General features: G+C 36.5%; 1 protein-coding gene across 4 annotated transcripts in view; it reads right to left on the bottom strand.

Moving 5' to 3' along the window:
- Positions 1 to 743: 743 nt before the first annotated feature.
- Positions 744 to 11,810, bottom strand: part of LOC136876205 (probable G-protein coupled receptor Mth-like 4) — a 104,511-nt gene continuing 93,444 nt past the window's right edge. For all 4 annotated transcript variants that reach the window (XM_067149959.2, XM_067149956.2, XM_067149955.2 and 1 more), the window contains 3 exons: positions 10,234 to 11,331; positions 1,200 to 1,559; positions 744 to 896 (listed from right to left, as the gene is read on the bottom strand). In XM_067149959.2, the coding sequence (XP_067006060.2) occupies positions 744 to 896; positions 1,200 to 1,559; positions 10,234 to 11,331 (1,611 nt within the window). The remainder of the gene's footprint in view (positions 897 to 1,199; positions 1,560 to 10,233; positions 11,332 to 11,810) is intronic.

Genomic DNA, 11,810 nt, shown 5'->3' with positions numbered 1-11,810 from the left:
TTAGGTACATTATTAAGTGCAGATTGTGATGGTAAGTGTAAGCTACTTCTGTATATGTATCACACAAAGAAAGTTGAAGAGGAGATAAGCAAGCAATATGAGCTATGAATGAAATATATTAGCAAACATCAAAATCTATTAATCGAATAGAAATTATTAGAAGCAACATGTTTTAGTTTTGACTATTAGTTCTTAACCAAAACAGGTCTATACTTTTAAATATGTTCAAAGATTCTTGAAGTAGCCTGTTCATATTGTACAGAATTTCAAAATACATTTTTCCTTTTTATGTCCACTTCTCCCCTATTAATTTATTTCTACAGAATATCCAACATGTTTTGTAATTCTTTTCTCTGACTTTTTTCTCTACACTATCCTTCCAAATGGTACAAAACCACTGAAACAACAATATTCTTTAATGTTTTTCACTAAAATAAATATATTTGTGTAGCACATATTTCATGCATCAGGCATTCTTTTTAGACAGATGTAACCTAAAATGTTCATACTTAATTGTACTATGTCCCTATTTTCTATCACAGTCTTCTTAATTGTTATTTCTTTAGCATTGTCTCTTTCAGTTTAATATTCCTGCATACAGATTCCCTCTGTTTATTCAATGATACATTAAATATAACAGCAAGAGCTTCACAAACATAGAAATGCATGCAGTACTGGTACATTAAGGCTAATCACACTTAAACTGACTTAGCATGTGCATCATATTACAATCTTCCAGTTGCTCATGTGCCTTCAAAATGTCCATTGCCAACTTTATCAGCAGTTCTATGATACATTGATGTGTCTTCTGTTATTGTTTGAGTAGCACTACGCTGACGAGACAGTTTTCTTTTAGGAAGAGCCTCTTTTGGCCCTGACATCAATGGTAGCTGGACCTAAACAAAGAGGAAAATTAAATTCATATTAGGTACACTTGTAAACAAAACATCTCGATTAAATGGAACATATAACGAAGAAATAAATAACTGGCTGCAGTAGACAAAGAATTCATTTATTTTGCCTACACCTCATTTTCCCTTCTCCAAACTGCTGTACTGGTACTACAATGTTGCGTATTGGTAACATTTTGCTCCATACGTTTGTAGCAATTTACTTACAAAATAGCATCTCTACAATGATGTTACAGGCTCTGAGCAGTAATTACAAGGTGATCTCTGTCATAATTTACAAGGACTTACATGATCAGACATAAGTGAAGATCTCAGGTTGGTGCTGGAGGTTGTCCTTGCTCCAGATGAATCTGTGGTTGTGCCTGTGCTGTGGTACATCAAAATGGAAGGGAGAGGGTAGCGCGACCCTAGCACTCGATCCCACAACATCGCCAGGATGTTCCGCTTCACATCAAACATAATGAAGATGAAGGCACCTTGGAGTCCATTTAATACGATGAAAGGATACCACAGTATGGGAAGGTGAGTCAAGACTGCAATTGTTCCAGTCACCCATGATAATCCCATGATTATGAACAGCTTGACATACAGATAGAAGCGAATTTGATCTTTGGCTCCAGTGGTCACCTTGCGAGTTGGTGATGTTACCTATATCAAACATCACACAATAACTAATTTTTCATTTACATTATAAATTTCATAGAAATACTATTATCCAAGAAATGTTAAAGTACAACTTGAACTGACCAGAAGGAAGTTTTTCATAGGGAAAGTTATTTTATTTTCAAAATTCTATCTCTGGCTCCTCTCAATGTTGGCTGTACAGTATTTAGGGTTGCCATATATAACATATTTCATGGACAATCTGCATTTTTAGAGTGTAATGAAAAAGTCTGGGCTGAAAACATCAAAATCTGCAATTTTTACAAGTTTTGAAGTCACCATCAGATATTTTAAAATTTCTGCCTTCTTCATCAGAGGATTGCCTTTCCAACATCACCAGATCAGCAATTAGCTATAATGTCTATCTGATGGCCAATCATCTCTCATGAATACAATAATCAGTAGCGTACCTGCCTTAATCAATAAATTTTTCTCTAGTAAACCTGTTTGCCTGATCATTTTTGAAGCTGATATTTTTCACCTTGCCATTTTTCCATTTCATTAGTTATATGTTCTCCAGTTTTTCTATATTACTTTTATTCTGAACTGAGCACATCTGAGTTCTGTGCTAGACCGGAGCATTAGCAAATTTTAGAGATATACAGGGACACTATGAAACATGTAACTTTTAGTGAGTTTCATAAGCTCATTCAAAACCAAACAAAGTTCCTTACTTCTGTTCATGGCTCTGAGAAATACAATTAGCACTCTGGTGTAACAAATGGTGGTTAATACAATGGTATACAGGAAGTTAACTGAGAATGTAAGACACTAGCACTAATGATAACCATTAAATGAAGTTGACAATACATTCTTGAGGAAACAAAAGAGAAGTAATCCTACCTAAGCAATGGATGTTAGAAAACTATAGTGATGTTCTTTTACACTCCTTTGCTTAATTTAAGACACAGATACGCAATATATGGAATATTTTATTTTATAAAATCAAAAATGCTCAATGCCATAGCAACTACTGTCTGGAAATGCAGGAGTATACATATAGACATATCTATCAAAATTCAACAAGTATCAATGTTCATTTTGGAATGAAATTAGTGAAATAATTTACATTTAATTACCGGTATTAAATGAAATACAATCTGAAATAGGATATGTTTAAAGCAAAATAAAGAAACCACTTTCCCTTTGCAAACATCAAATGATCATATATATATATCTGCTGCTCATGCCCATGCATGAATGGCTGCTAATTTCAGATGGTGACCAGCCATAAGACATAGCCTGCACGGTTGCTAGGCAACACTGTCTGACTATCCATACCTTACATCACTGCCTGCACAGTTGCTATAGTTGCACTACCGTCACACATTTTGTCACATTAACCCCACCCCCCAATGGCTCAACAGCCCCAAAGGGCCAAGGCCTACCAAGCAACCGCTGCTCAGCCTGAAGGCCTGCAGATTACGAGGTGTCATGTGGTCAGCATGATGAATCCTCTCGGCCATTATTCTTGGCTTTCTGGACCAGGGCCGCCATCTTACATCAGATAGCTCCTCAAATGTCATCACGTAGTCTGATTGGACCTCGAACCAGCCCTCAGATCCAGGTAAAAGTCCCTGACCTGGCCGGGATTCAAACCCGAGGCCTCCGGGTAAGAGGCAGGCATGCTACCCCTACACCGCAGGGCTGGCTTTTGTCACATTACATTACACAATTTTTTTTGATGACCCCAGCCATAAGACATATTTATGTCAAAATGGAAATGCTAAAAACAGTACTTTCAACAGGCAATGAATGATGGTCAAGACATTCGTGACTCTCTTATCTTGTTCATCTCTGGAGTCAACTTCACTGTTCTCATCCTCCATTCAATGAAGCACTGTCATATCAAAGTTTTCATCAATAACACTAACCTTCTGCAAAGGACCCTGTCTGGCAAACAGCGTGAGAACGGACGGTAACAATCTCACTAATGCAGATATGCAGTCTATGAAACCACCAGCAAAATACTATGCCTAATATCTCCAGCAGTGCAGAAAATAACTGAGCACTACTAAATTCACTATGCAAGTGGCTTCCTGCCAGAAGGTATATATGTGTTCACATTCATAAAGTGATGGGAATCGGTTGAAATACATATTTGAAATGTTGTCTGGTTGGAGAGACCGCACATCAGTGTTTGAGGGTTAACGCATATCTTTATTTTTAGCTTCCTTTGATGCGATAATAATATTAATTGTTCAGTTTAGTACTACCACATGAGGAGCGGCTCTCCTGTACTTGTACAATAAGGGGCATGGCGTAGGGAATATGAGTTATGGAATTATGGCATCACTAACTGTATTGCTCATCCAAAGAGAGATATTTAAAGTAACATGTTATGGAATATATTCTGTAAAATAACATTTTGAAAAATAATGGAGTTATTCCTATTTTTCCATTTTCTAGATAATTTTAATGCAAGATTCCTTCTTTTTACACCACAAACACTATGTTCCTTCACAAAAAAAATGACAATTTATGATGATTATGTTTGTTGTTTAAAGGGATGTAACAGGTAGGTCATCGGCTCCTAATGGTATGAGGTGCAATGAAATGAAATGATAATTAAAACTTCAAAATGTATCCACTGAAATTTAAAATGAATGATGCTGAAAAAAATGACCATGAATCCAAAACAATCAGTGGATCCAATTCGCAATGCCTCATATTCTGAGATGATGCTTGTTGTCCAAAGGGTTCCAAAACCCAGGTCACCAGCTCCTCATAATTGTACTAATCACTGGTAAAGCAGAACCATGGTGTTCCTCCTATAGCGGTACTAATCACAGGTAACGTAGACTCATGGTGTTCCTCGCATGGTGGTATTAATCACATGTAATGTAGACCCATGGTATGTCGCACATAATGGTACCACTCACAGCTAACACAGTCCAATGGTGTTCGTCAATTATTGGGACTTATCACAAGTGCTGGTATTCCCATGGTGTTCCTCACGCAATGGAGCTATTACACATTATGGTACCACCCACAGGAACACAGACCCATGATATTCCTCACATAAAAGCACTACTCACAGTCAACACAGACCCATGGTGGTCCACACAGTGGTACTAATCACGGGCAATGCACAATCCGTGGTGTTCCTCATGTAATGGTATTAATCAAAGGCAATGCAGACCCATGATGCTCCTCATACAGTGTTACTACTCATAGGTAACATTCTGAATACAGAGGAACCAACACATTTCACGTGGTGCACGGCAGCTCCTCCCACAAGGACGTTAGTTCGTAATGCCGCACGCCCACCCTCCCGCCGCGGTGGAATTCACACGATGGTACTAAATCACAGGCAATGCCCAGAATCCATGATGTTCCTCATATAATAGTAGTAATCGCAAGTGTCATTGACCCATGGTGTTCTTCACTTAATGGTACTAATCACAAAAATCTCAAGGTTCCAATTACATCATCCCTTGCTCACCCCTTTTAGTTGCCTCTTAAAACAGGCAGGGGATACCTTGGATGTATTTTTCGTCTGCGTCCCCTACCCATGGGTGGCAAATTCTAAGTGGTATGCCTGCATGTTGGAATCTACAACTGTCCTCAGTAATGGACCAATGATCTAGATTTTAAGTCCCTTTAGACAACAATCAGTCATCATATCCTCAATAAAACTCGCAACTTATTCTTTGAAATAGATATCCTATTGCAGAACAGGGCCTGAAAGCAGTATGTTCATGAGAAATATAAAGTTCACTAACAGGTTCCACATGATGCTCTGTAGCAGTAAATCCAACAGAAACAAAATAATTTCTCCATCTGGGCTTGAATCTCAACTTATTGAACAAAAGTTGGTCTTGTGTATATTAATTTTGAACATTTTGAACATGAATTTTGAATGTTCACCCTATGTTGTCAGAAATTACATACATGGTGATAAACACATGCTCCTTTTCTCATATTTTATAACTAGCAATTACCCGTGGCTTCGCTCATGTGGATTTCATAATTTGATAAAAGTAATCATTCCTTGGTACCGCTCAGACATTATCTGAAAATTCCCAAAGTATAAAAACTCACCAAAAAACTGTTTAATTTTCCCCAGAACATTTTTGTAAACCACGTCTGTGGTATTGCCTTTTGGGGCTCCAGGCTACTGGCAGAATTAACTCTGGAATGTATGACATAGAAATGTACATGTGAGAAACAGTCCTCTCTCAAGTCTAAAACAAAAATATATGTGTTTCTTTATTTTTGAAGGAGATTCCAAATACCTGTTTCCACATCTGTAACATTTTCAGTTTTTGAGACATGTGTATCCTGATAAAAGGAATTGAACTCCTTCATCACTTCTTTTCATGCTACCCTCCCCGCCCCCCCTCCCCAATGGGATTTTCCAAAAACAATAAAATATGTGTTTTTAAAGGAGATTCCAAATAACAATTTTAACATCTGTAACATCTTCAGTTTTTGAGATATAAGTTTCCTCAAACAGAATTCAACTCCTCCTTCACTTATTCAACCGCTTTTTCAATTATTTTCAGCCCTTTAGGAGTATTTTTCAAAAAAATCAGGTTTCTTTATTTTTAAAGGAGATTCCAAGTACCAATTTTCATGTCTGTAACATCTGCAGTTTTTGAGATACAGTATATGTATCCTCATAAAAATAATTCAACTCATTCACTTCTTTCCACCCTCCTCCCCCATTAACTGGATTTTCCAAAAACAAAAATACACATTTCTTTATTTTTAAATGATATTTCAGGTACCAAATATCACATCTGTAACATCCTCAGTTTTTGAGATGTAAGTATTATAAAAAGAATTGAACTCCTTCTTCAGTTCTCCCCCTCCCCGTCCCTAAGTGTATATTCTGAAAACAAAAATACGTATTTCTTTACTTTTGAAGGCCAAATACCAACTTTCAGTCTGGTACATGTTAAGTTTTTAAAATATACTGTAGATGTACTCATTTTAAACTTTTACCCAATTCTGAAATTCTTTCCACCCCCCTTAAGTGGATTTTCTGAAAACCAAACAATACCTGTTTCTTTGTTTTTAAAGAAAATGCCTGCATCTGTAACATTTTCAGTTTTTGAGATATAAGTATCCTCATTAAAAAAATTCAACCCCTTTTTTGGTCCTTTTCAACCCCTTAAATGAATTTTCAGAAAACAAAAATAAAGTGTTTGTTTTTAAAGGAGATTTCAAATATCAATTTTCACGCATGTAACATGTTAAGTTTTGGAGATATACTCATTTTAAAAAACTCCCCATTTTCACTCCTTTTATGGGCTGCCTGATCATGGCAGTTAAGGCGTGCTCGGTTCGCCCGGAAGGATGTGAGTTCGAATCCCTGTCAGGAAGTCATAAAATTTAAGAAACAAGATTTCCTCTTCTGGAGAGGCATATGGCCCTGAGGTTCACTCAGCCTACACCAAAAATGAGTACCAGGTTAATTCCTGGTGGCAACGGCGGCTGGGCATAGAGCTAACCACTCTACCCCATCACATGCCGAGGTTACGAATGGTGGAATCCTTTCCCTCCCACCCCTCCAAGGGCCTTCATGGCCTGTACGGAGATGTCATTTTTTATTTCACTCCTCTTACTCCCCTCCCCCCACACTCCCAGTGTCCCACCTTAAGTGGATTTTCCAATAGAAGAAAAACAGCTACTTTCTTTATTTGTAAAGAAGATTCCAAATACCAATTTTTATGTCTGTACATGTTAAGTTTTTGAGATATATCATTTTAAAAATTTACCTCCTTTTTCACTTCTTTTCACCCTCTTAAGAGAATTTTCCGGAAACAAAAAAATATGTGTTTATTTGTAAAGGAGATTCGTGTAGCAATTTTTACATCTGTAACTTTCTCAATTTTACAGGTATAAGTATATGTCGTATGGCTTTTAGTGCCGGGATATCCCAGAATGGGTTCGGCTCGCCAGGTGCAGGTCTTTCTAGTTGACTCCGTAGGCGACCTGCGCGTCGTGATGAGGATGAAATGATGATGAAGACAACACATACACCTAGCCCCTGTGCCATTGGAATTAACCAATTAAGGTTAAAATCCCTGACCCGGCCGGGAATCGAACCCGGGACCCTCTGAACCGAAGGCCAGTACGCTGACCGTTCAGCCGAGTTGGACACAGGTATAAGTAATCTCATAAAAAGAATTCAACCCCTTTTTCACTTATATTCGCCCCCCGTTAAGTAGATTTTCCAAAAACCAAAAAAAAAAAAAAAATGTGTTTCTTTATTTTTAAAGGAGGTTCCAAATACCAATTTTCACATCTTTAAACTGTTAAATTTTTTAGATGTACACTGTATTATAAATGTATCCCCAAAATTTCATTTCTTTATGTCCAGTAGCGATGGCTTGACTATGATGAATCAGTCAGTCTGTCAGGACATGTTATTTTAAATTGGTACGGTAAATAGATGTTTCATATTTTTGTCAAAATTGCGAGAATTGTTCATGGGTTCAATCCCAGTTGAGATAGTCTATTTTTGAAGGACAGTCAGGCTACTGCTTTTTTATTATTATTATTATTATTATTATTATTATTATTATTATTATTATTATTATTATTATTATTATTATTATTATTATTATTATTATTATTATTATTATTTCTGTAGAAAAATGAATAGCTTTATTTATGGACGTTTAATGTGTCCCTGTTTGATGATGATAGGAAAGGGTAATTCTCATGGTTCTTGATATCAAAAAGGTTGACTTCATTACTAGGATTCTTACAGGGAATATTAACTTGATTATAAGGGGGAAACTGTATTTCAATCAAATATATCCGTATATAAATATATTTTAGTAAATACTTAATAATTTGTACTTATCACCACCATTACTGTGACACTTTTATAAGAACTAAATGTTGATAAAGGTTGTAATCATTTCTGTACCCCACCAAAATGGACTTTAAACATGGTAATGCCTGAATTACATAACATGCAGCTTACCACCATGGATTAAATATTTCCAAACATTAAACAAGAAATATTTATATTAATCTATTTACTTAGGTATTATATTATTAATACTTAAAATTCTGTCAGTTGGAATTAATGAGTTTCAAAAGAAAGAGAGATACTTCATGAATTCATTTTCTGGATTCTGAAAATTTCTCTGTAAAATAATATGATTCATTTTTCTATCTACAGGAAGTTTCAAGCATGCAGGCTGATTAAGCATATGTTTGTTGCTTTATAACTTAATAAACTGAATCAAAAAAGTATCTATTCTTTGTCTTAATGCCAGTAGTTTATAGCCTATTTATTGTATGAAAAGAGAATGTATGCAGGTTTGTTTGTATAAAATACTGATTTCAGCAATCCTTTCTCCGTTAGAAAGCTCATTTCTTCCAAATTATTATAGGCTATATACAGTTTATTTACCGGTATTCTAGCTTATCTGGTAATAGTTTTAAAAAACATAGAGCAAATAGGAAAAACTGTGTGTCTGAAACCCTAAAAAGTGAACACACTAAAGACTTGCAACGGTCCAGGAGTCTTTACCTGCAGCACAAGCTCATCCTGCAAATGAGAAAGCTTCATTCTTCACTAACAATGTGCCAGAATGGTTATATAACCCTGCTTTGCTGGTGCTGTTTAACTCTGATAACTACAGGTCAGGAGTGGCTCTCCCAATAGATCAGTGTTGTGATGTCATCGGTGGATACACAACATTAGAAATTCTGTTCCAAAAATAAGCTGTGAATTCTACAAGGTCATCATAATGATGCTGGAAAACAAGGAACTGATGGAAGCAAAACTAAATGAAAATATTTATATTTCACGATACGTTTCAAATAGGCCCAACCCAGTTTAGGTAGAATGTTTGGCAAATTGTGGATCCTCTGACAAATAAATGTGTTAATTATGTTGGTCTCTGCAATGCTTTGGCACATTAACATACAAAAGTAGTTCCAATTTATCTTTTAGAATCCAGACAATGAAACTTAATCATTATGTGCACAATGTACTATATTTCTCAGAATGTGTATCATTTAATCTCCTTAGTTTAACAACAATTTAGAGGGATAAAATATTTGTGTTTCCTTTTTCCTTGGTTCACACACTCACAACTTTGTTTTGTATGTTTGTGCACACAGTTGTGAAGAATAATACGTAATTTACAGTTTATGTTCTTATATGTAACTATTTTTTAAGAAGAGTGAGTAGAGTAGACACAGATGGTCTAGGGTGAGCACTCCACTCACTGGCACGTAGTAGTGTAGAGTTCAGTGGCACTGAAGTTGCTGAAGGTGAGGCAGCTGCATGTTGACTAATCTGCTTTACTCCTGACATTCCAACAAAAGCTACTCATAGTTACATGCTACTATCTGCGACTTTCAGCCTTTTACAGCAAAATTATTTTGAAAGTGAGCGTCGTGCTCACCCCTCAACCAATGGTGAGTTGCTCTATTCTTTTTTAAACTATCTGCTCACCTGATAAGATATTTCAATTATATATAGCCTATGCTAAGCTGGAAGAAGTGAGCTCTCTAATGGTGATGGAATTACTGAAATCAGTTGAGTGATTTCCTCCATATACAAACAAACTCACAAATTTTATCTTGTTAATGTTAGTATAGATAAGAATTAACTCTCTTCTCGCTGAAAGAGAGAGGTTTAAATTTTGACAGGCTATAAAGCTAAAAGAGAAAATTTACAAACCCCTTTATTGTCACTTGTAGCCTCTGAAAGTTCCACCTTGGCTTTCTTCTTGAGATATCTACGGTTTTCTTGCTTCTGATGCAGAACACAGACAGTTCTGCAGAACAACAGGATGTTGATCACAAGGATGACTGTGACAGGAGTGGCCATGAAGATGGCCAAGCCCATTCTATTGCCGAACCAACAGACACCACCAAATGCAAAGTGTGGTCGCAGTATAGAAGGTAGGAAACTGGTGTAGTGTGCCACAATAGCCAAGAGTGTAACAATAGCCGGAGAGCCCCAGGCATACAGAGAATACTTGAGGTGAGTGCTCAGGCGACCACCGAGACGTATAGCAGAAAATGTACGCCAAATATCAATACTCATAACATTCATCCAACAAAAGGCTGCTAGATAACTGAAATGCAGTAAGACAGCAATAGTCACACACAAGTGAGACGGAATATCTATAACAGGAGTTAATCCCACTAGAAACCCAAGCTGAGCCATTAAAATTGCAATAGATAATGATTTCAGATTCTTTCCAGGAAGGTTATGTAACTTAGGAAGCAAGGAATGGATAATCAAGTGTAATACAAGACAGATTACAGATATAGAAAGACACACAGTAGTTAAATATTCTTGAAGTGAGTCTAGACTGACTAAACCTCTCGGAAGTATGTTACATATTTCAACATTGCCACCGGGTAGAAGTCCATACTCTCCTGGAGCCAAAAGTAATCCAGAGAATTTGGAGTCATTTAGTATCACTTCCAGTGAATTATTCATCAATAACCTGTATTGACCTTGTTTGAATTCAATGCGAGGACAAGAATCATTGAGACGTCTAGAAAGAGGTACACAGCATTCAGAGTGATGTCTGGATCTAACGGTACAAGCAGCACTATTTAAGTTCTGACAGCATTCATGTACCCCATCCCAAAGTCCATCAGGAGGGTGGCAAAATTCATAAGCAGCATCCCAGCTGAAATCCATTATCACACGCAAGGAGGGAGATGGTCTCGGGGCTATACGCATACTGATTCTAGTAGTGAGGCATTTAATTTCCTCCAAAGGAACACCATTGCATAGGGCACAATGAGGATTCTTGTATGCCTGTAACACAAATAAAATATAATATGAATAATCCAAAACATTACTTTGCTTTTAACAAAAACAGTTGAACAGACTTATTGGTTGAATGATTTGTTAAGAAGGAAGCCATACTTCTCAGTGTTGAATATATGAGTACAATTCCATACCTGTATAAATACATATTATTAAATAATAGTGTATATTTATTTCTTGTTTAATAATATGCTTTTTCTACAGGTATTATGGTGTAATATGAGGGCTATTTTTTTTTTCAACCTCCAATTAGTCACAAAATTAAAACCACACTGACAATCCAATGAAGCATTCCACAGATGTGTTACACAGTGTCTCTAATATGCCCGTCGATCGTATCACATTGCACTTGTCAGTTCTGAGCACGCAGTGAGCACATAAACATGTCTAGGATAATAGAGTCTTCTGCCAAGTGTGAACTGCAAGCTGTCATTCTATTTCTTCATGCAGAAGGGTGTACAGCAGTT

This window comes from Anabrus simplex, chromosome 6 (assembly GCF_040414725.1).
Source record: "Anabrus simplex isolate iqAnaSimp1 chromosome 6, ASM4041472v1, whole genome shotgun sequence".
In the NCBI taxonomy this organism is placed as follows: Eukaryota; Metazoa; Arthropoda; class Insecta; order Orthoptera; family Tettigoniidae; genus Anabrus; species Anabrus simplex.
Note: the sequence above shows the minus strand (reverse complement) of the source record. Positions and strands in the feature narration are given on the sequence as shown.